Source organism: Anguilla rostrata, chromosome 4 (assembly GCF_018555375.3).
Source record: "Anguilla rostrata isolate EN2019 chromosome 4, ASM1855537v3, whole genome shotgun sequence".
NCBI classification, from domain to species: domain Eukaryota; kingdom Metazoa; phylum Chordata; class Actinopteri; order Anguilliformes; family Anguillidae; genus Anguilla; species Anguilla rostrata.
This window is the reverse complement of record NC_057936.1, coordinates 64,780,040-64,805,039: the sequence shown is the minus strand read 5'-3', so window position 1 is coordinate 64,805,039 and position 25,000 is coordinate 64,780,040. Positions and strand designations below refer to the sequence as shown.

At 54.4% G+C, this 25,000-nt stretch overlaps 1 protein-coding gene across 3 annotated transcripts in view; it reads left to right on the top strand.

The window, feature by feature from the left end:
* The window catches only part of gmds (GDP-mannose 4,6-dehydratase), a 267,502-nt gene that overhangs the window by 233,450 nt on the left and 9,052 nt on the right, over positions 1-25,000 (top strand). For all 3 annotated transcript variants that reach the window (XR_010329732.1, XM_064333932.1, XM_064333931.1), the window contains one exon: positions 2,967-3,063. Coding sequence is in view for 2 of the 3 variants with exons in the window: in XM_064333932.1 (XP_064190002.1) it covers positions 2,967-3,063 (97 nt within the window). In the remaining variant the exon portion in view is untranslated. The remainder of the gene's footprint in view (positions 1-2,966; positions 3,064-25,000) is intronic.

Genomic DNA, 25,000 nt, shown 5'->3' with positions numbered 1-25,000 from the left:
ACACACACACACACACACTCTGTGTGACTCAGTCGGAGCGGGGCTGGTGCTCTGGGCCCACAGGTGACCACAGCGCTGACTCCTCCCACACTGAGTCACGCTGAAGTCAGCCCCTGACCCTCTAAATGACCCCCCCCCCCTCCCCCCCCCGCTGAGCCGCTCTTCACACCCAAAAAGTGCAAAGACAGATGCTGGAGAGGAGCTTTATTTATGCGTCTCCTTCACAGTGTAATACTCTTCCTCTCGAGACCTCTTCCTCTGAGTGCTGCATAACTCTTAAAACGTTACGGTCTCCTTCGCCAGTCTGGTCGCTCATTCCTGCGCTTTTTCTCTGTGATGGTGTGTGGTCATTACGCGCGTGCCGTAGCCGCCTGCGTCTGCTCTAGCCTCGCGTGCGCTTCCTCCGATGTGCGCTGCTGCTCCTGCTCCTGCCCCTGCTCCTGCCCCTACTCCTGCTCCTGCTCCTGCTCCTGCTCCTGCTCCTGCTCCTGCTCCTGCTCCTGCTCCTGTTCCTGCTCCTGCTCCTGCTCCTGCTCCTGCTCCTGCTCCTGCTCCTGTTCCTGCCCTTACTCCTCCATACTGAGGCTGGGAAAGGCGTCCCGCCAACAGCACTTTTGGGCGTTTTCCCCAGCATCTTTGCAGGCGATCGCTACTCTTCTGCAGCAAGCAAACTGCTAAAGAAACGCACCTGGCTGCCAGCTCCAAGTGACCGGCGCAGAAAGCCTGATTAAAAACCCGGGTTGTGACTGTGGGTCCGGAGACACGCTGGTGTGCGGCTGCATCGGAGCCAAACGCGTGCTGCAGGACAGGAAAGACACATTCTCTCTCTCTCTCTCTCTAAACCGTGGGGCGTGAGATTCCCTTATTTAATCCCCCTGTTTTCTTTTCCTTTCTCTCGCTCCGCATAGCTCTCGCTCCGGGATTATCCCTGGAATTCCCTTTTGTTCGCGTTCCGGCCGGCGTGATAATCCCACCTGGACGTGACGAGCCCACCTGTACGGAGAGCGGCTCTTTGATCTCTCAGGTCTCAGACGGGCGATCGGCTGTCCTGCCTCTCCTCCGGAGTCCGTCTCTTTTAACGCCGACTCGGGCCGGTCCGTCACATCCCACCGGCGTGAGACACTTGGCCGGTTTCCCGTAATTATTTGAACATGCTCTACATTTCTTTTTTTTTGGAAATATATTCGCGTAATTGTTGGTGACGTTTTTCTTTAGCATTTTTTTTGTATGTTTTTAAGGGAAGTTTCTCTTCAAAGACAGCAACCACAAGCTCCAGTGAGCCCTTGAACTTAACCCTTGTGAGACTGCTTGTGCTCACCTGTTAAAGGTATCCTGTTCTGTTTGTTTTGGGTTCCGTCTGATGGTGGCATGTTACACGTTTGTGAGTGACCCCGTAGAAACAGATGTTTACCACAGTGTGGTGACTTTTTTGGCTTTCAGGTAAGTTGAGTGTGCGTGTGCGTATGGCGCTGTGAAAAAGTTCCCCTATGCTAATTTCTTGATTTTGTCACATTCTCAATCAAAAGGATATTTGATCATCACATAAGTCCTTGTGTAGATGAAAGGTGATTTGATATAGCAATAATTTTTCCATTTCCTACTAAAGCAAATCATCAGACATTTCATGTTCCTGTGGATAGTGTTATATTGTGTTATTTTATATTGATATTATATTGTATTATTTGGTGTGGAAATTCACCGTAATATGCCGGAGCAAAATGATGTATTTCTTGGACCCTGGCCTATCACAGAGAGTCATTTTGTGAAGATAACTCCTGGAATGGTAAGATAACCATGGAACACATGAAAAATATTTTTATATTCACGTAAGTTGGTAGTACACCTCAGTTGTAAATAATTATGTAATTGGTAACTATAATTTGTACATTAGAGAGCCATCTGAGGAATTTATCGACCGATAAAGAAGAGCTCTCATCATTTAACTCCGTGGCTCGCGAAAGACCGTTTTTTTCCGTTTCTGTTTTTTTTAAACGATTACGCTCTTAAACCGACTTCCAGAGAGCGCGTCTCGCGCAGGACCCCGCTCGTTCTGGAGAGTTTCGGCGGTAATTAATGACCCTTCTGTCTGCGGTCGGGGCTCGGAGCCGCGCCGCGCTCGCTGACGGAGCGGTGCTGATATGAGGGCGGAGGTATTTCCCCTCCGAGGGAGGGGGGGGGAGCAGGTCATTACCCGGGCTCCTCGTCACTCTGCTCCGCTAGCGCAGATTAGCTGATTTATTGCCGTCTTTTCCTGGAGCGCTCCGCTGCAGTCCGTGCTCAGGTAGCCAGGTGCGACGCTATGCTGGCGGCTGGCTGGCGTGTTGATCCGCTTTGTTTTCTGTCTGCAGCAGCCTCCTGTCTCTTATTCACGCAAGGCGTTGACACTTTCCTTTTACCTTTGCTGTTTTCCATTACTGCATTTAAACTCGTTAGCATTTCAAGTGACAGTTAGCTATTTTTCTTTTTGTGTTTATTTTTCCTTTATTGAATTCAGGTCTGGATTTTATGGATAATTTGCTAAAAGCTATTTAAAATTATTTGTACGGTTTTTTTTTAATTCAGGATTTTATATCTCCCGTTTTTACTACCTAAAAAAGATTCCATTCCACTGACTTATTGTTATTTCTTAAACTGTCAAAATTTATATTATGTCTATTACTCTGTGTAGAATGAAGCCATTTGACGCATACTTGCCCCAGTGACTGTCTAACAGAAGCTGATATACTTAATTCTCCAAAATGTGACTGTCAGTTTTGTAATGTTGTGTAGTCTTGTGCGCTTATGCTGTAGGGGCGGTGTTGGCACACGTCACACGGGTAGGGCGGACGATCTGCTCCCTGGCAGAGGTCATGTGACAGGCCCTCGCGGCTGTGCCCTGTGTCGCCCCGCCGCGATCGCTCGGCCCGTGACGGACAGCTGTGCTTCACCCCCCCTCCTCTTCCTCTCCTCTTCCTCTCCTCTCGCAGGTGGGAGGGGAAAGATGAGAACGAGGTCGGCCGTTGCCTGGAGACCGGGTGTGTTCACGTGAGGGTGGACCACAAGTACTACCGTCCCACAGAAGTGGTGAGTGCCACGCCTCCTGCTAAATTAATCTGGGGGGGGGGTTGGGGTTATGAGCCTGGTCACCTAGCTAATTTGTACATTAGGCACCCCTCTGCCCCCCCTCACAGACGGTTAATGGTGTTGCCGTAGAGACGGTGAGAAGGTGCGTGTGAAGGAGCAGCCGGTGCAGTTTAATGTGCAGTTTAATGTTTCACTGCGACGTTCGCGAGGAAGACCCGCTTCCAGGAAATTAACTTCTGCCCCAGCGGGGCCCCCGCAGTCCGGGAGGAGGCGCCGCGGAATAAATTTGTTGCGATTATTTTTAACCCATGAGAACGGGGTTGTGAGCGGGGGGGGGTGGGGGGGGGTGGGTTTGACGCCTCGGTCCCGTTCGACGCACAGCATAAATGAGGCTCGTTAGTTTCGGGGCGCTGACAGGTTAATCGATAATGAGGCCGGACGGAGAAGCGGCTGCGTCTGTAACACATTGTCTGAGAGAAAGCCGTGTCGTTAACCACCGGGGAAGGGAGAACGCTTTCCCCTTTACACCCCACAGGGGCGCCCGAGTCCTCTAAGGCTCCTCCAGTCAGGAGCGTAAGCACCGGCAGCTCCTTATCTAATCCAAGATGGCTTTTGCTGTGAGGGGGGTGGGGTTTGGGGTTTGGGGGGTGGGAAAGGTCAAACAGCTCTGGATCGTTGGGCCGGAGGAGGTCCCTCCTGATAGCCCTCTCCTGTTGCCCCTGGTGGTGGTGAGTCCCTCCTGCCGGGGCTGGTGTCTCGATGCCCTCCACTGCGCTCAGCGCCATCCCGCCATCCCACCATGTGCCATGCGTCCGCAGCTGCCATCAGCGCGGGAACCGGGCGGGGGGGAGCATCTGAGAGACGAGCGCTCCACCTCCTTATCTCTTATCACGCCGCTCTCTGTAGCTGGAGGTGCTGGGGGGAGTGGGGGGTGGGGTCGCGGCTTGCTTCAGCCTGTGGCTGGAACAGAGGGGAGCTCCCCGCCCCTCCCCCCCCCCCACCCCAAAGCTGTCACTACCATTTGTTTATTTACATTCGCGACCGGCCAACAGTCAGCCCCTCCCACTTCCTCCCACACCCAGTGTGACCCTGTCAGATGCCTCCACCCACCCCCCCCCCCCCCCCCACCACAGCCCTGTGTGGGTGCAGCCAAATGGCAGGGCGACACCTCGCTGTTGCCGCCGCCCCATTTGGCTGTGCGTCCTCCACCGCTCAAAGAGTGGGAAGGATTAATTTTTTTAACCCTTTCACTCTGTTATAAAACAGACCACCATGATCTTCAGTCCAGACACCTGGAGTAAAAACCCAGCTTAAACAGTCAAAGTGTGACGGGCTCCCAGATGCTGAGTCAGGCCCCATCCCTTTTGTTTTTCAAAAAATGCACTGGAGTCATCGGTCCTTTGGCTGGTTCGACAGTGCTGTCGCTAACCTGTCGACCCCCCTGACCTTTGGATGGAGGCAGGCTGGTTGTTTGGGCCAATCGCTGATCAGCCTTTGAAAAAGCCGAGGCTCATGGGAGTGCAGGTGTAGGTGTAGGTGTAGGTGCCTTGTGAAGGAGCCTCTGTACTGCGTGTGTGAGAAGTGTGGTGCAGTCTTACAGCGTCATCGCCCCCTCTGAACCCTCCCCACCCCCCCCCCCACCTCACCCCCCCCTCGCCCACCCTCTGGTGTTGAGTTTTTCATGTGCAGGGGGATTAGAGCTCTGTTTAAACTCCAGGAACTGTAAACAGTGGACACGGCTGAGGGATTATGGGAAATCTCTGGTGAGCGATGCGGACGGAGTTCACCTGCGCCGTGCCGACAGGTGTGTGAGTCAGAGCGCCGCTGGAGAGATCCCCTCCTTACCCACCCCGGGGTCACCTGACCCCGAAACCGAAGAGGCCATTGGCTGTGCCCTTACGTGACGCAAGCGTTCACACCTGTGCGGCTCCGCTGGGCCAGAGATATGCGGGGGTCGAAGGTCAGGCCCTGCTGATGGGGGCTGGCAGCTCACGCTCCGCTCAGAGAGAGAGAGAGAGGGACTGAAGAGAGTTTGACCTTTGACCCCCGCTACAGCGCTGCTGCCCTTTTGAACTGGAAGTACCTGTCTGTGTGTGTGTAGGGGGTGGGGCTACTGGCGATAACAGCTCTGTCAGGGGTCACAGTGCTGTCATTCTCAGGCTGTCCCGCGCTCTCTCCCTGCTGGAAGTACCTGTCTGTGTGCAGTGGGGGGGTTTGGGGGTGGGTGGAGGGTGCAGGCGATAACAGCTCTGTCAGGGGTCACAGTGCTGTCATTCTCAGGCTGTCCGCGCTCTCTCCCTGCTGGAAGTACCTGTCCTGTGTGCAGTGGGGGGTTTGCGTGCGGGGCTGTGCAGCGATACAGCTCTGTCAGGGGTCACAGTGCTGTCATTCTCAGGCTGTCCAGCACGCTCTCTCCCTGCTGCTCAGCTTGCAGCCTCCAGCTCAGCCCTGCTCATAGTTACGCTCCTGCCTGCAGGCTGTGTTATACTGTGCATTACCATGGTACCGCTGCCATTTGAGCACCTGTGCTCGCTTGTAGTGCACATGCAGTGAGCTCCGGTCCCTGTTCCAGCCTGACCTCTGACCTCTGACCTCTGACCGAGCAGAACGACGGCTTCATTTCAGTCTCCTCTCTCTCAGGAGCGGGTGTTGAGAGCCTGGTTGCGTGCGCGTGTATCTGTGTGTGTGCGTGCGCGTGTGTGTGCCTCTGCGTGTGCGTGTGTGTGTGTGTGTGTGTGCGTGCGCGTGTGTGTGCCTCTGCGTGTGTGTGTGTGTGTGCTTCTGCGTGTGCATGTGCTTTAGGAGGCAGGGGTGGTTACTGGTTACAGCTGCTGGGGTTTTTATATTAAAGCGAATTCCTTTAGTTATTTAGTAGGAGCTGGAGCGGATTCCCAGAATTCCTCTCTGCCGCGTGCCCCACACTCCGCACTCCGGGCCCGTGTCTCAGATCCCTGGCGTAACCGCGGCAGCCCGCGGCGGCCTCCACCAATCGGCTTCCAGCAGCCTCTCCCGCGCAGGGGCCGGCCCGGGAAGCGGCTCGCAGACGAACGGAGACGCTGGTGAATAATCCGGGCTCTCTGTGAGCCTGCCTCTCCCACATATGAGGAGTTAGTTTGGGGGTGGGGGGTGGTGGGGCGTTGGGCGGGCAATGGTGGGGTTGGGGGGTTTGGGGGTTGGGGGTGGTTTGTGGGCTGCTTTTCACAGAAAGCGTGAGTGTGTTTTTTTTTAAATATATGGTGAAGGCACGCTGGTTTAACTCATTTTCCGCTTGACTTAAAGCAGAAGGGTTGTGCAGTTTACGCAGTCCCAGGCTATAGAAGGCCTTTTCCACGGATACAGCGCATTGTCACTACTGATCACGCCGTTGTTCCCGATGATGCGCCTGTGCCCGTAGCATCGGTCTGGAGACTGCTGTCACAGGCATAAATGCACTACTTACTGCTATTGAAACTGTATGTGCATTTTTAAAACTGTTATATGGGTGCCTAGAGAGGGCTGTGTGGCCTGCCTGCTCCACCACTGCTGCTGTTCTGCTCTGCTAAGGGAACGGCGTGTGCTGGAAATTCTGTCCGTCCTCAACTCTGTCATTTTACACGAAGAACTGCGTAGACTGACCCACTGTTCAGTACGGCTTCCTCAGTTATGTAGGTATGAGTCAAACCTATGTCTATGCACACACTTAGTCACTCATTCACTCACACACACACACACACACACACACACGCACACACGCACACACCAGCAGCAGTAGTAATACATCCCTCATTCAGATTGAATGCCCCTTTCTGGCTCCTGCTCGTCTGTGTGTGTGCGTGTCTCAGACCAGACTAGCGCTAGCATTAGCATTAGCACTAGCACTAGCATTAGCATTAGCATTGTGATGTGGCCGTTCCAGGGTTCAGCCCTGGACTAAACGGCCTCTCCTGTAAGCTCTCTCACACACAGGCGCCCGCGCGCGTGTCCCCTTTAACCAGAGCCGTGCTGTTCAGCCACGCCGCACCGCACCGCACCGCGCTGGCTGACTGACGGACGGCTGCCAGCCCTCCCTCAGGACTGTGCTAATATGGGTGGAGTGTATCATTACAGCTTTCGGCTCGTGTGTTTGACACGCACAGATTTACTGCTCCCTCCCTCCAGCAGAGCCTGTGAAGCACCGGGGCGGGGGTGAGGGTGTGCCACGCGGCAGGGAAAGCACGGGCCAAACGCAGACTCCTACTCGCTCGTACGCTCCCCCCCCCCCCCCCCCCCCCCCCCCCGCTTTTATAGCACAGCGAGCGGCCGTCTTAACCAATGGCAGCCCGGAGCGAGCGGCCGTCTCAACCAATAGCAGGCCAGCGGAGAAGGGAGAGAGGGAGTGCAGCTCACCGGCTTCTGAAATTGCATCAGGAGAAAATAATAAAGGGAGATTGTGTGTTTGTAATGGCGGCCAGATGTGTGCGGCCAAAAGAGCAAGGGGTTGGGGGGTTAACATCTGCGCTGACTTGGGTTCGAGGAGGGGCCCTGTTGATCTTTTGGAAGGGGCTGGAGGGTCCCGCAGCTGCCTGGGACAGGGGCGGTGGGCCACCGGCACGGAGGGGGTGGGGGGGCGGGGTTGGGGGTTTGGTGCCGTTGAGTTTGTTCCACACGCTCCATCCACACGTTCCATCCTCGCATCCAGTTACGGAGGTGGTGGGCAGCAGTGCAGCGCAGTGGGTGAGGAACTGGGCTTGTGACCAATCGGTCAGAGGTCCTGGGTGGCACTGTACACTGCCAGCGCCCTCACCCCACACTCTCATCTGGGAAAGAGAAAGCTGCCCGTTCGCAAAACGTCGGAAACAAAAATGTCACGGGTGCCGGAGTGTCGTGTGGGGGCGGACGAGGAGGCGGACAGAAACCGCCCGGACGAGCTCCAAAGCGAAAGCGGAGTTTGCGATCAGGAGCAGCTATCCGGGACGCGCGGTCGTATCTCTCTCTCCTCTCCGCGGGTGGCTTTCATCTCTCATGGCTCGGCCTGTCTGTTTTAGACCTGCTATCAGATCAGGCTGTCAGGCAGCCCTCATGCCTGTCCTGCTGTCAGGCTGTCTGAGGAAACCCAACCAGTTCCCATAATGCCGAGCTTTCTGTTTTCCCCCCTCTGAGGGGAGGGGTAGGGGTGTTTTTGCAGTTCGGACGGCGGGGTACGTTCCGATGAACACAGATCAAAGAGAGGCCTGTAGGCCCTCTGCTCTCGGCTGGGGCCTGACCCCGCCCACCTCACCTCCTCGGTCCTACCTGCTGTTCCCATGGTTACCACAAGCAGGGCCTGGGCCAGGTGCTTTTAACCCTTTACAGAGTAGGAATGTTTCCTTTCAGTCGGTGTTCTAGAACTCCGTCGCTTTCACTGCATTGTGACATCAGCGTTAGAACGTTCAGTTAAGGAGATTCTAATCACATGCTTTGTGACCTCACGCCTTTGAAGGGTGAAAGGCACGCCCTGGCTGGAATGCTGACAGAGGTCACTGTGTGCGCGTGTGCGTGTGCGCTCGCTCCAGTGCGCGTGTGCGTGTGCGCTCGCTCCAGTGTGCGCGTGTGTGTGCGCTCGCTCGCTCTTCTCTCTCACCGCTGCTGGAACCTGCGGGGCTTCGCGTCACAGCCGGAGTCCGACTCCCGTCCGTTCACCTCCCGCTCCCCCCTTCAGCCGAACCCGGGCCACTCACGCCGTTCCTCTCATCTCTCAGCCTCTCACTCACCCCCTTTTGGCTGTTTGGTTATTGTTATGCATTTCTGAGTTGTTTACTTCAGGGCCCGCTCTGCTCTGCCAGGGCTCCTCTCCTAATTGGACTGTCAGTGTCCGTTTTCAGCTTCCTCTGAGCCCGTAATTCATCCAGCGTGTTCCCCCTTGTTTTTAGCATACCCACACCCCCACACCCCCACACCCACACCCCCACACCCCCGCACACCCCACACCCCCACACCCGCACCCCACACCACACACCCCCCCGCTTATCTCCCGACGACCTGCGCTTCAGGAGCCCTTCAGCCGCTGGAGTTTCTGCTCCTCACAGGCTAACGCTGTCCCCTGGGCTGGAGCGGAAGCCCTGCTCCAGCGCCGCTAGCAGCCCTGCGTACGGCTGCATATTTGCGGATTGTTTCGCGCGCGACGGGGAAGTGCGGCACGTCTCGATATCGACACACGCCTGCGTGGCAAAATTCCTGACAGCCTCGTACCCGGACGACAGCCCGCAGCCTCGAAGCATGAATTCCGCGCGTTAGCGCAAGCGGGCTATAAATAAAGCGGCCGCTTCCCCCCCCCCCTCATCTCGTCGCCTTGAAATCGGAGACGGTTCGTGAAAGGAGCTTCCTTCAGCCTGAGCTGGAAGACGCACGAGGTGTGTCTGAGCAGTCACCTGAGAACAAAAGCACCTTTTGTTTTCTGTCGCCGAAAACACCTTGCTGTCGTTTCCTGGAAAGTCGAGCGGGAGGCCCTGAGACGGCGTTGGGAGCGGTGGTTAAGCGCAGATCAGTGCAGCAGTGAGGTTTACCGTGCGCTCTGAGGAGCCAATGAGAGCACTTAAATAAGGGCTTATGCTCCGCACCTTTCAGGTAAAAGGTGGCATTATGGGAGTTATAGTCTGTGGCGGAGATTCCACTCTGGGGTCTTCACCCAAAATACCATAAATATTTTCCTTTTTAAGAATTTCTTATTCACACCTCTATATTTCATAAATAACTTTTTTTAAATCTTCTACTCTAGGCTAGGTTAAATAAAGCAGTGTCCGGGTCATATCCTTGGTGAAACTGTGATCGCTGTAAGAATTAAATATTTACATTTCTCTAAACAGCTGAAGAGTCTTACGGAGCTGAATAATGTAATGACCTCATGATTTAGACATGGCCCCATGTGCTGGCGCAGGGGTGGGGGGGTCCTGGTCCTGGAGGCGTGCTGGCTCTTATCTCCGCTCAGATCTTTATGGGTCAGTTAAAGCAGCGTATTACACCGCTAACTGACCCCACCAGAGGCGCTAACGCACAGCAGGGCTAACGCACAGCAGCGTAGCCTGTGGCTCAGCAGCGCTAACGCACAGCAGCGTAGCCTGTGGCTCAGCAGCGCTAACACTCAGCAGCGTAGCCTGTGGCTCAGCAGCGTAGCCTGTGGCTCAGCAGGGCTAACGCTCAGCAGCGTAGCCTGTGGCTCAGCAGCGCTAACGCACAGCAGCGTAGCCTGTGGCTCAGCAGCGCTAACGCACAGCAGCGTAGCCTGTGGCTCAGCAGGGCTAACGCACAGCAGCGTAGCCTGTGGCTCAGCAGCGCTAACGCTCAGCAGCGTAGCTTGTGGATCAGCAGGGCTAACGCTCAGCAGCGTAGCCAGCGCACAGCAGCATAGCCTGTGGCTCAGCAGCGCTAACGCTCAGCAGCGTAGCCTGTGGCTCAGCAGTGCTAACGCACAGCAGCGTAGCCTGTGGCTCAGCAGGGCTAACGCAACAGCTAGCCTGTGCAGCGCTAACGCTCAGCAGCGTAGCTTGTGGATCAGCAGGGCTAACGCTCAGCAGCGTAGCCAGCGCACAGCAGCATAGCCTGTGGCTCAGCAGCGCTAACGCTCAGCAGTGTAGCCTGTGGCTCAGCAGCGCTAACGCTCAGTTTGTTCCGGCTAAGAGCGGCCGGTGACGGCTGATCTGGAGTCAGGCGCTCAGAGGGAGCCGGCGTCCGCCCTGCTCCGTGTTATTTTTCATTTTCCACCATTATGATTCTGCGGACTCGGGGAGACTCGTCGGCGCCGTCCCGTTGCCGTCCGCACGGGTTCCCGTGAGGCTACGCAGCGTCCCCGCGTTTCCCTTAGCGGGGGGGAGCAGGTGTGTGCCTCCTTCAGCGGGGTGGTTTTTAGCGGATGGAAATCTGAATCCGTTTCATCCATGGTGCCCCGAATCGTAAAAGAGGGGGGAGTTTTTTGTTTTTTTTACTAATTACCTGCGGGATCCGGACACGACGCTCCAAATGAAATAGCTTTGCGTTTGGTTTTCCAGCCGGCGTTGAGGGTCGCCATGGGGATGCCGACGTCGTCTGCGGGTCTGCGTGACCCGGGCCAGACCGTGAGGCGTGCGTCTGGTACACCTCGTTCTTTCCACACCGTGACTGTCGCGTCCAGAGAAAAGCCCCAAAAAATAATCGTATTTTGGGGTCCGGGGAGAGCTGAGGAATAAGTGGTAGCAAGCGAAGCGTGAAATATTCTGTTGTTTTCTTTTTAGTTTCCGAACTGTAGGTTAGCGATTTCCGTGTCCCTTAGTCTACCTTTTCTGGAGCTTAGCTAGTGTTGTTGTATCGTAAAAACAGTTCACTTGAGAATTCATGGACTCAACGATTTATTGAAACATTCCATATTTTGGACAAGTGTGGGCTCCTGCGCAGTGACAGTATCGACTATGAGGAGAATGAACTTCGCTTAACGTTTTTAAATTATCATAGAGCACAGATAGTCGCGTTCAGTGCAGGTGCAGTGCAAAAACAGATATTATTATTATTATTATTATTATTATTATTATTGAACATATTTCATTTATAGGTTTGCAGGTAAAGGTGCTTTCAGTTAGGAGCCTAGATAGGCCGGCTTGTCTTACCTGTGTAACTGGGGAGATTAAATTCACTCTGTTTTCTGATTATTTGGGCTGGGAGCATCGTGTGCTACGCGGGGGAAAAATGACTGTAAAATCCCGGCGAATGACATCCTGGTGCGTTTGGTGTCGTCGCCTGACGCCCGGGACAGAATGGCGTACTGAACCCGTGTGACGCAGGCTGAGGCTCTGCTCGTGGCGCTGACTCATCGAAGCGCTGGACCGGTCGGTCGCCCTTCACGTGCAGCGTGAACATGAACGCGAGCGGGTTGGGAAACCACGGAAACGACTGCTGGATGAGAAGCCAGGACAGTAATCCCTCCTTTGACACCTCCACAGAGAAGTCTTTTGTAATCGTGCTTTCTTTTTTTTTTCTCTTCAGTCGAAAAGCCAAATAAATATAATGAACAAATTATCTTCATAGCCGCTTTGGGTTTTTAAAAAAAAAAATTTCTTTTATATATAAAAGCATGCTGGGACAAGTGATGGCAGCTAAATTAATGCCTCTTGACACATGTGCTGGGTGGGGAGGGTTTGACAGGAGATTGGCGGGGATGCAGTGAGCTGTCACATGGTAGGGAGGGCGGGGGGGGGGGGGGGTGGTGTGTCTGTGTCACACTTTTACAACATACTGTAGCCACTGTACATCCTCAGCCTCCACATTACGCTTTTCAGCTTGTTTCCATATTATGAAAGCAGAGATTGATTAGAGTTTTCTCTGGGAACACCCTCTGAGTATTTTGTCAGAGTGAACCCTCAGGGGAAGTAGTATGCTGGTGATTGGCCGGGGACCGACTGGACCGAGGTAATGTGCCGTACGGCTCAGATAATTAGAGCTTCTGGGTACACCCGGCCCAGTGGAAAAAGGGAGGCACCGCACTAACGCCAGTGCTGGACGCGCTGGTCTGGAAGACTGGAAGTCTTTGGTGTTTTATTCCCAAACCGCAACCCCCCTTTTTTTTAATGTCTCATTCATCTTGTCTTATTATTGGAATGTCCACTGAAACATTTTCCGCCGGTTTTTATTCTCAGTCTGAATCCCGCCTGCTGCCATTAGCTGTATATATAGGCTTAGCAGTTACATAAATAATCGGTTTAGCTGTCGCTGCCTTTTTAAAAATACCGTTTTTACAACTGAGAACCACAGTCGGCCATTATATACGTTTATAAAATTAATATTATGAATATTATTTCATGTGTATGAAATGTGGTTCCTGGTTGTAGAATGTGTAACCGTAGCTGGAGCATTTAATGTGCTTTATCTCGTCTGATTAATCGTAAAGTAGCCCTGTGCTGTCTTCAGTGTTTACGTTCGCTTTTTTATTCAGTCACTGTAAGCGCTGAGGCGGTTAGCTGCGATGCAGACGGCAGCGTATAGCTGTGATGCAGACGGCAGCGTATAGCTGCGATGCAGACGGCAGCCGCGCGACTGTAAGCGCTGAAGCTGTTAGCTGCGATGCAGACAGCAGCGTATAGCTGCGATGCAGACGGCAGCGTATAGCTGCTGCACGGCAGCCACGACAGTAGCCTGAGCTGTATGCGATGCAGCAGCGCGTATCTGTGCGACTGAGCGCTGAGCGTTAGCTGCGATCAGACGGCACGCGCGCTGTAAGCGCTGAAGCTGTACTGCGATGCGACGCGCATTGTGCGCTGAAGCGCTGAAGCTGTAGCGCATGCAAGGCAGCGCGACTGAAGCGTGAAGCGTTAGCTGCGATGCAGACGCGGGATCTGTGTGACTGTACACTGGCGTTGCGCGATGGATGGCAGCCGCTGGGCGTACTCGTGCGACAGCAGCTCTGTGCGAGGGCAGACGCTCTCCGGCGTGGGGCGAGGGAACGAGCTTCCAGGAAACGGGCGGGGCCCCTGAGCTGCGTGAGGTAGGCTGCTATTAAGTCGTTTCTCCTCACCTTGCGTTGTGAGCCCTGTGATTTAGAGCGATTAAGAACAATTAAGAGAGAAGCGTGTGGCTTTGGTGGTGCGGGATGGGTCCTGAGTAGGGGTCGGTCGGATGTGTGTGGGTGCTGGAGTATGTGGGGTCCCTGGCTGTGTGTTGGATGGTCGGCTGTAGTGTGGTCGGTCTGGCTGTAGTGTGGGGTCGGTCCTGGCTGTATTTGGGTGGCTGCAAGTGTTGGGATGGTCTTATGTTGGGATGTCCTGGCTGTAGTGTGGGGATGGTCGGCTAGTGGTCCCTGGCTGTAGTGTTGGGGATGGGTCCTGGCTGTGGTGTGGGGTGGGTCCGGCTAGTGTTGGGATGGTCTGGTAGTGTGGAGGGCCTGCGTATGTGGAGACGGGCGGGCTCACAGCAGCAGGTGCCGAGTGCAGTGTGATCTCCAGCAGCAGACTCAGGCCCTCAGGGCTCCACATGTCATGTGACGGCCAGCGGTAACGGGAGACCCTGAGGTCTGGTGGTGGGAGCAACACTAGATGAAGTGGTCCTGTTGATTGGCGCATGTGTCCTACATTCATTCTTTACCATGTGCTCCAGTTTTGCGTGTGTGTGTGTGCGTGTGTGTGTGCACGCATGCATTTGTGTGTGTGTGTGTGTGTGTGTGCACGTATTTGCATGCATGCGCATGTGCATGCAAATGTGTGTGTGTGTGTATATGCACATGTGTGCATGCATGCGTGTGTGTGCATGTATGTGTGTGCGTTTGTGCGTGTGTGTGATATTTTCCCTTGAACGTGCTGATTGGTTGGAAGGTAAATTCCACGCTGAAGGGTCTCAGGTTGCGTTTTAGACGCTGCTGGGGAGGGCTCACACATCTCTGCAGCTCCTCACCACCACCAGAGCTTCTGCTCTGTCTGTCTGTGCATGTGTGTGCACACACTGTGTGTGTCAATGCAAACGCACACGCACACGCAAATCACACAACTGATTTCACTGTCAGAGCGCTTAGCCTGTCTGCGATAGCCAAAAGCGTGGCAGCAGTTTTTCTTCTCTTCCTTTCTCTTTTTCCCCCCCAGGCAAATTCATACAATGGGAATATCTATCCGTGAGATTGTTTATGCTGGGGAATAAATCTGAAGATTATCCCAGGGTGGAATAAATTGTTTTCAGCGCTTGCATGGGTAGCGTACGTCTGCAGACAACTTAAGAAAACAGATGCCAGTCACAGTGAGTCAGGTTGTGCTGTGAAGCTGCCTCTGGCTTGTTTTGATCGTGGGTAAATATGTTCTGACAATCTGATAATTAACCCTCTGGGGAGCAGGCTTTAAAAAAAAAATACATTTTTTAGTCAGTGTTCTAGAACTCCGTTGCGTTCCATTACCAGCGGTGATTGTGACATCAGCATTAGAATGTTCAGTCAAGAACATTCCGATCACATGTTTGTGACCTCGCTCCTTGTAAGGTTAATTGTGCGGCAGCTCCGGTGGGAGCTGAGGCTGTTCTTTGGCCTGATTGGCTGTGGAGGCCGCTGCGGACGTGGCTGTAGGAGACCGGGCGAGAAGCTCACGCAGTCCGTCTGCGCTGCACACGCTGCGGTCTCCTGCTCTGTTTACCCTTCTTTCCCCTGCTGCTGAGCCTCTCAAACGCCTGTTTACCCTCCTCTGAATTATTCCCCTTCAGTGTTTACGCTCTCTTAAGAGATTCTAATTTAGTGTTTACCGATTCTGATTCATTGCTGTCCTCTTCAATTTGATTTAGTGTTTACGAGGCACTCCGTTTCTGATTTCTTGAGCTGTTGCTTTTATTTTTATGTCGTGGAGCGTTTGTAATTTTTATCATTTTTGAGAGATGTGGTCAGTTTGGGGATTGGGGGTGGGGGTGGGGATGGGGAATAGTTGTCGTACTTCAGCTTGACTCAGTGACTCAGTTGATGCAGTGTGGTCCTGTATCTGTCCTGGTGGGGGCAGGGGGGCGTGGGAGGGGGGGGGTCATCAAAGTCAGTACCACCAATACAGACATGGCTGAGGGACCAGTGACAGCATCCTGTTCATAAGGGACCACCTAGGACCTAATTCCTCTCACCTGCTTCCAAATCTCACGTCAGCACCTGACCTGAACAGACCGTCCCAGGCTAGCCATTACATTACATTACATTTATTTGGCAGACGCTTTTATCCAAAGCGATGTACAAAAAAAGTGGTCATAGACAACTACTAAACACAGGTTCAGTAAGGTACAATACTTATTTTGTACAGATATTTCTAGGCAAGAACACAGTTTAGTTCACACAGTGAACACTATTCAGACCTAACCTCTGCCTAGCCCAGCCTGCCCAGGATGCCTAGCCTGCCCAGCGTTCCCGCGCTCAGCTTCATGATTGGCTCGGTCGCGTGAAACACTTTCGTTTTCCTCAGAAACTCAGAACCTGTCTGTCAGCCTGCAGCGGCCCGCGTGTTTGGCGAGCTCTCGCCCGCGGGTTTGGGAGCGTGTCGTTACCGGAGGTGCCCTGAGCCCCCCCGAGCCCCCTGCGCTCCACGCGCGGTTTGTTAACACGAGCGCCGTGCCTCCTGTGAGGCGCAATCAGCTTTATGAGCGAATATGGAAATGAGGATGATGATGCTATCGCCGCGGTAACGCGGGAGGAAGTGCGTGGGTTAGCGTCAGAGAGAGCCGCGGCCTTCCGGGGAGATGCAAATGCTGCGGCACGGCGGCCGTGTCACGGGGCCGGGCGGGGCGGGGCAGGGGAGCGGAAGGGCGGGGCAGGGCAGGGCGGGGCGGGGAAGGGCAGGGCAGGGCGGGGCGGGGCCAGGTGGGGCAGGGCGGGGCAGGGCCTGGGGTGGGGCGGAGCCGAGAGGCCCGGCGCGGGGTCGTGGGGTCGCTGTGCTGTGCGGCTCCTCCTGAAGGCGTTCGGCACCGCGGTGCCCCGCGTTTTGGGACCGGCGTCCCTGCTCCGTATCTCGCATTCAGACACCAGCGGGCTGGTGTTCCTCTCCGCAGTGGTCTATTTGTGTTCTGTGTCAGTGAGGGGTGCAGCAGTCCTGCGGTTAGGGGCGGGGGGATCAGCTTTTATTGGGAGAGGTGAGGAGTGCGGTCCTGCTGCTCTGATGCGTTGGGCTTACGGTGCATCAGATCTATTACAGTACATGACCACACGAACCCTCTATATATACAGATACAGCGTGTGCCTGTGTGGGCATTCAGTATAGAAACACACACACACATACACACACATCACACACACACACACACACACACACACACACACACCACACACACACACACACACACACACACACACACACACACACACACACACACACACACACACACACACACACACACACACACACACACACCACACACCACACACGCACACACACACACACACACACAACACACACACACACACGCACACACACACACACACACACACACACACGACACACACACACACACGCACACACCCCACACACACACAACACACACACACACACACACACACACATACACACACCACCACACACACACACACACACACACACACACAGACACACACACACACACACAGTCACGAACACACACACACACACCTACACACACACCACACACACACACACACACACAACACACACACACCGCCCACAGCAGCACCACACACACACACTACACCACACACACACCATACGCACACACGACGCACGCCCCACGACGCGACCACTCCCACGCACGCACGCACGCACACACACACACACACACAGACGCATAGAAAGCGTGACACTCCGTCCCGGTAACTGGCTTTACATTTTCTGTGTGTTTTCCTTTTTCCTGGTTCCCTCCCAGTGTATGTAGTTCAGAGGGCATGTTGTCTGAGCGTGTGCACACGCCAGACACGCTTACAGTGTGTACGTACGCGCCCACAGCTGCGTGCTCACACCGAGCACGCACACAATACCGAGCGAGGTCATGTGACCACGACGCACAGATCCTTGGAATGTGTGAATCAGAGGCGGCACGCCTGGGGGGGGGGGGGGGTATCGGGAGGAAAAGGCAAATTCCGCACCTGTGGAAAAAGGCAGTGGCCTGTGGGTGAGGTGAGGTGGGGGGGGGGGCGACGGGATGGGGGGGGGTATACACCCTCCCTTTTCCTTGAGGGTGCATGGAAAATGAGAGAGAGAGGGGGGGCTCGGTCTGCGCCCCTGTCCCACAGCCGATTCTCCAGACGGGTCAGGGAAAAGGCACGGCCTGACAGCCCATTATCAGCACCTACTCTGGAGGAATTTGCATAACAGTGTGTTTAAGGATGGGGGGGTGTGGGGGGGGGGGGAGTTGTAGGGAACAAAATCTCCCCGCTTTAGGACTCTGGCATTTCCTGGTGGAATTTCCTCCCGTTGAAAAGGAACCAGGGCCCGGGCTGGGCTGGGCTGGGCTGAACCGGCCCCTGGCCTCTCCACCAAACCAGGAGGGAGAGAGAGAGAGAGAGAGAGAGAGAGGGAGAGAGAGAGTGGGAGAGGAAGAGAGAGAGAGAGAGAGAGAGAGAGGGAGTGGGAGAGAGAGAGAGAGAGAGAGAGAGGAGAAAGTGAGTGGGAGAGGGGGGGACAGAGAGGGAGCGCTAGAAAGAGAGGGAGAGGAAGAGAGTGAAAGGGAGAGCAGGCAGAGGAAGGCTGAGGTGCTTAGTAACAGGGCGGGAATCCTGTTCTCCATTGTTCTCCTGCAGCACAGCTCACAGCACACGGCACAGAGCTCACAGCACACAGCACAGTGCTCAGAGCACACAGCTCACAGCACACAGCTCACAGCTAACAGCTCACAGCATGCAGCACAGAGCTAACAGCTCACAGCACACAGCACAGAGCTCACAGCACAGAGCACAGAGCACAGAGCTCACAGCACACAGCACAGAGCTCACAGCACACAGCTCAGAGCACACAGCTCACAGCACACAGCACAGAGCACACAGCACACAGCACAGAGCACAGAGCAGGTGGCTTTTGAGAGAGAAGCTCTACACTACATAACAGGCACGCTACCAGGTAGGCTTTCATGAGAGAAAGCTGACAGGTCAGAGCAGAGGGCCCACCTCAGAGGTTCACTAGAGAGAGAGAGAGAGAGAGGGAGTGGGACAGAGAGAGAGAGAGAAAGAGAGGGGGAGGAGGTGCACTTATTTTTCCTTCTGGCAAGACGTCCTTCCTTTACATAACTTAAAAATTTGAAATATGCGATCAGACCAGTCAGCCTACCTGGGCTCCTAATTTGAACTACTGTCCACATTTAGGGTTGTTTACTTTCTCAAGAGGAAGATTCTGAGTGGGGTTTCCTGCATCAGTGACTCTGAGAGGAGCAGTGCAGCTGCTCTGCCGTCGCGTCCTGATCCCCCTGCGATGGGCGTGACCGTGACGCACACCTGGGTCCCCTCAACAGAGGGTTCGGGGTTCAGAACTCAGCCTTGTGTTTTTGTCTGGTGGGACGTGTGCTTGGCTGGTCTATCAAAAGGTTCATTTCAGAGTACAGCAGGTGTCCTGGGTCTGGTCCCCTGGACCTGGTGCTCTGGGTCTGGTGTCCTGGGCCTGGTGCTCTGGGTCTGGTACCCTGGGTCTGGTCCCCTGGGCCTGGTGTCCTGGGTCTGGCTCCCTGGGCCTGGTGTCTTGGGCCTGGTGTCCTGGGCCTGGTGTCCTGGGCCTGGTCCCCTGGGCCTGGTGCTCTGGGTCTGGTCCCCTGGGTCTGGTGCGGGTTTTGGTTCTCACCTGTAAATGTGCCTCTGACTGGCAGTGAGCTCTCAGGCGTGTTAGCTGTGTAACAGAGCGCTGTAATTGGTCAGTTAAGCGCTTAAGTAATGACAGAGGGCCACATACCCTGAGGCTCTGCTGGTGCACACTGCTCCAACCCTTACCAGAGCATTCAACCCCCCCCCCCCCCCTTAACACACTGCTCCAACCCTTACCAGAGCATTCAACCCAACACACTGCTCCAACCCTTACCAGAGCATTCACACCCCCCCTTAACACACTGCTCCAACCCTTACCAAGCATTCAACCCTAACACACTGCTCCAACCCTTACCAGAGCATTCAACCCCCTTAACACAATGGTGTGAACCCTGGGCCAGCCCCCCCCCCCTCAGCAGGGTCATTAGGGAGCAGCACTTGTAGAGGGTTACAGCACTGGCCTCCTCTGACAGGACGGGGGGGGGAAGCTTGCCCACTCATGACACTCGCAGAAGGGGGTGTGGGGGGGGTGGGGGGTGGGGGGGCTTTCATCAAAGCACATCTGATTATGTTCCACATGCTGTTCCTGAGAGGATGTTATGATCTTCTAGATGCTCGGTGGCTGGTGATAAATTGGCCTTTTATAGTGATGTCATGCGAAAGGCTGCCGGTGGGGCTTCCTCTCCCCCCCCCCATCACACGGGTCACGCTTAGCAGCACCACGCTTGCTTCCTGAGAGTACACACACTTATACACGCACACACACACACACTTATATACACGCACACACACGCACACTCTTATACACACACATACACACACACTTATACACGCATACACACACACACACACACTTATACACGCATACACACACACTTATACACACACACACGCACACTCTTATACACACACATACACACATACACGCACTTATACTCACACACACACACACACACTCACACACACACACACACTCACACACTGTGGCACAGCGCTCTGTTCGTTGTATTTCCATAGCTTGGTTACCGCGGCGGCCGTTCCTAACGCAGCTCATACGGCTGTCTCCACGGTAACGCAGCTCATACGATCGTCTCCGCAGTAACGCATGCGCTGTTTATTTTGATAGCGTATCTGCCCCCCAAACCCCCCCCCCCCGCCTCTATCTGTCAGCTGATTGGACTCAGATTTCCTGCCGGGGGGGGGGGGGGGGGGGGGGGGGAATGCCCGAGCACCCGGGCCGGTCGGAGGTGGCGGGCACAGTGCCCGAGGGCATCATGCCACAGGGCACACCTGAGCCAGCCTCCCCACGGGGGGCTCGCAGTACCCAAAACCACCCACCCGGGCGGGGCAATAGCTCCACTGTTTAAAGACAGTTATGTGAACAATAATAAATGGCACCGTTATGAGCGGGCTTACGTTGTGTTTATTATGTCAGTGCCACCAAGGCGGGGGCTGTTGATGTTGCTATGGTGACAGTGTTGTGTGTGGAAAGTTAGTTCAAATATTGTTTTGTTTTTTTCAACAGTGGTTGATATGTTTGTGTTTCATAAAAAAAATTTTTTTTTTAATCAGTTTATTTTGACATTTTATTTTATTTGTGACCATAATCCCCGTGTTTCAAGTTACTTGTTTTTGTTTTCGTATCTGTTTTTTGGTCGCCATTGTGAGTCACTGAGAGTTAGAGTGAATCTTATCACCCATTGTGAGTCACTGAGAGTTAAAGTGAATCTTATCACCCATTGTGAGTCACTGAGAGTTAAAGTGAATCTTATCACTCGTTGTGAGTCACTCAGAGTTGGAGTGAATCTTATCAGCCGGGCTTTGTTTTCTCCGGGTCAAGCTCGTTGCCCTGCGTGTCCGGTCCGGTCCGGTCCGGTCCGGTTTGTGGTGTGGATCGCCCGCACTCTCTGACCCCAGAGCTGGGGGCGGGATATTTGGCCACGTGAGTCCGCTCGGACCACTGGGCCTCTCAGCCTGTCCCCACACACCTTTGGGTGCCATCGCATAAACAAGCCCCTGACCTCACTGGCAGTGAATTTGGACAACCAGCTGGGGGGGGGGGGGGCTCTCAGAGCCATGTTATGCGTGCGTATTAAAAAGGCCTGTTATGATGTGAGTATTGAAGCGATGCAGTCCTGTGGTGCGTACATGGCATGGGAAAGCCTGCTGCAGGTAGCGAGTCTCTCACTCACTCACTCACTCACTCTCACTGCCTCTCTCTCTCTCTCTCTCTCTCTCCCAGAGCTGAAGTTAGGGAGGGTCTGTTTGTGCCTGCAGCTGTATCTCCTGAGGGTATAGTGGGGGGGGGGGGGGGGATCCCATAGCGGGGGGTTAATTGTGACTTGACCTCTTTAATGGCTTTCCCTGGGCTGGTTATCTTGATTGAGTAATTAATTCTTTGGCTGCTCTCGTCACTCTCTCTGTGTACACACTGTCAGATCCTGCTGAACTTCAGCGCCCTGGCATTCCTCGCTCTCTCTCTTTCCCTCTCTCGCTCTCTCGCTCTCTCTCTCTCTCCATCACTCACGTTTTCTGTCACTTTCTCTCTTTCTGTCTCTCTCCCTCTCTCCCTCCCTATTTTGTTCAGATCAATCAGACACATTTTCTCTTTATACAGGGTTGAGTTTAACAGGGTCTCACAAAGAACTTTATGCCATGTTATTCTCTCTCTCTCCCCCTCTCTCTCTCCCTCCCTCTCCCTCTCTCTCTCTCCCCCTCTCTCTCTCACTCCCTTTCTCTCTCCCTCTCTCTCCCTCTCCCCTCTCCCCTCTCTCCCTCTCTCTCTCTCCCTCCTGCTCTCCCTCCCTCTCTCTCCCTCCCGCTCTCCCTCAATCCCTCTCTCTCCCTCTCTCTCCCTCTCCCTCTCCCCCCCTCCCCCTCCCTCCCTCCCTCCCCTCCTCTCTCCCTCTCTCCCTCTCTCTCTCCCCTTCCTCCCTCTCTCTCTCACTCCCTTTCTCTCTCCCCCTCTCCCTCCCCCCTCCCTCCCTCTCCCTCTCTCTCTCTCTCTCTCTCTCTCTCTCTCCTCCCTCTCTCCCCCTCCTCTCTCTCTCCCTCCCTCTCTCCCCCTCTCTCTCTCTCTCCGTACGGGGCAGCGCTGGCTCTGTTTCCTGCGGCCCGTGGCTCCTGCATTGTTCCTGTGCCGTCGGGGCCCCGCTGGCCTCCTGCTGACGGACAATGTGTCTGATTTGCCTTTTCCTGTGCAGACCAGACAGCTCTGAGCTTTCTCCCGCTCCCTTATCGCGAGCCGTCATTACCGCCGCCCCCCCCCCCCCCCCCCCCCCCCCCCGCTGCCCGGCTGATATACGGCCGCAGGAAGGGACGCAGGCCAAATGGCACTTTTATTACCAGCCCCCCCCTCCCCCCCGTTTGGGCACTGCAGAGCGGCAGATCACTCACCGGGATAAGATAAGAATGTCGCAGTAACTTCTGCGCATTGGTGGTGGAGGAGGAAATGCCTATCTGATCAGATTTTCACTTCAGATTTAAATGGAAAGCTCTCTCTCTCTCTCTCTCTCTCTCTCTTTCTCTTTCTCTTTCTCTTTCTCTTGCCCTCCTTTTTTTTTTTTTTGGTCTTCCTTCTATTTTTTTAAAAATTAGAATAAAAAAATAAAGCAAAAAAAAGAGAAAGAAAGGTGTTTGTGGCTGGGCATTCCCCTGGCCCGAGTTCTGGCGGGACAGTGAGGGGGGGTGGGGTCCTAAAAAGGCAGAGTGACCCGGGACAGGACGGGGGGGGGGGGGGGGAGCTTGCCCACTCATGACACTCGCAGAAGGCAGATCAGAATCGTGTGTGAAAATCGGCAGCATTCTTTGGGTCCCTGGGTGCCCAGGCTGTTCCACTACTCGCTTTTCTAAGAAGATGGAGGGAGGGGGGGGGGGTGGAAGTGGGCGTGGTCTTACGGCGAGTGCCAATCATTGCTCCCCCTCTCCCTGCTCTTTTTGTGTTTTTTCTGTTCTTGCCGCTCTGTTTAACCCTTTCACCTCCTGGCTCGATCACACAACGCCCGCCCCCCCAACCCCCCCCCGCCCGCTCCAATCAAGCCTGGCGTTTTTAAGTGTAGTTTGCGGTTCAGATAAATACACAAATAAACAGAGTGGTGGAAGCTGAACCCTCCCCGGCCCGTACGGGGCAGGGGAACGCAGAGCCGGCTGTACGTGGTGAGGAAGCGCGGAACAAGAAAGCCAAGCTGCGCTTTTTAACAAAGCGTTCCTTCTCCCGCCGGGCCTGCTTTTGGGTGTTTTTTTTGTTTGTTTTTTTTTCCGTCGCGGGATGTCGTCGAGATAGGGGGGGCCGGGGCGGGACACGGCAGTGGGCGGAGTCTGGCCCCCGGCGGGGGTGGCGGCTGTTTACACCGGCGGGGGTCTGCGGGGCTGCCGTTACTGCTGGGGGGTGTTTAATTAATTAAATTAATTAAAATTAATTCAAAGCTGCTGTTTTTGCACCAATCGACCTGCTGTTTGAGCTGCTCTCTGCTGCTGTGGCTCAGCCCCATTCTGCAAGCCTGAGAGCAAGGTGAGGAACACACACACACACACACACACGCACATACCTGCGCAATGCCAGGCTCTTTGTGTCGTTCCTGTTACTGAGCAGCTCGTTGTCATGGGCGGAGCCTTATTTGGACATAAGGATCAACCAATCCCTGCTCAGCGCACGTGGTCATGTGATTGGGGGGTGTGTGTGTGTGTCTCCCCTCTGCCTCTGCCTGGAATGAGTGTGCGGTATGCGGGTGCCAGGCAAGGGGTGTGTCCGCACGCGTCGGTGGAAACGCAGACACACCCGCGGGCGGAGGGGCGGGGGGTGACGGGGGGGGGGGGATGGGGGAGAGTAATGGCTGGCTGTAGATCAGTGGTGTCCTGGGACAGTGTGCATTGTGCTTCCCAGAGAGGGCACTTCAGCAGTGTACACCAGCAGGCAGGGGGGCAGTGCGTCGGCACGTTCTTTCGTCACGGGCCAATGGCATTCCAGCCATGACACAGGTTCTGTCTCCACAAAGACAGATGTCATTATTCAGCATTTTTGGAGAATACAATACATTATTATTATTATTATTATTATTATTATTATTATTCCTTCTTCTTCTTCTTATTCTTCTTATTCTATTGCTTGTTATTATTATTTTATTATTGATTTTAATGTTATTATAATTTTGGACTTTATTATTTGGGAGTTAGAACTATGGATTTGATTTACACAATTTTTTATCCTTGGCCTTTTTTTTGTTCAACATTTGTGTGAATACTTTCCTTATTGGTGTTCAGTCACAGGTCAGCGTTGGGTTTCTTTAGAGGCTTTTGAAGCCGAACGCGTCTGGAATGGCGAGCAGTGTGTGATCCTCTGTGCTTTGTTGTGAGCTTAGAGTAAACAGAGCATCATGTCGGCGGTAATCGGGGGAATCTGACGCGGTTAGCCGGTGGAGATTACAGGGCCGTCGGGCAGCATCAGCGCGGCGAGCGCTTCTGAGCTGGACGACGCGGGTCTGCGGTCTGAGTGTGAACGCTGGGCGGTGTGAGCTGCAGTGAAAGAAAATGGCGGTTAATTAAAAAACGTGCGACTGGGAAGTCGGAACAAGCGGGCGGCGTGTTCTGCGGGCTTGTGGGCCTGCTCCTGGGCACTGCCCCGCGTGACTGAGGGCTGCCTTTTAGGAACCTGGCCCCAGCGAGTGCCCTCGCTCTCGGGTCATTTTGAAAAGCCCAGAGCAGGTGAAACCCCTCCCCCCCCGCCCCTATTTTTTTTTTGAAAAAAAAGAAAAATAGCAATCAGAATAAAAAGAGGAAAAACACTTT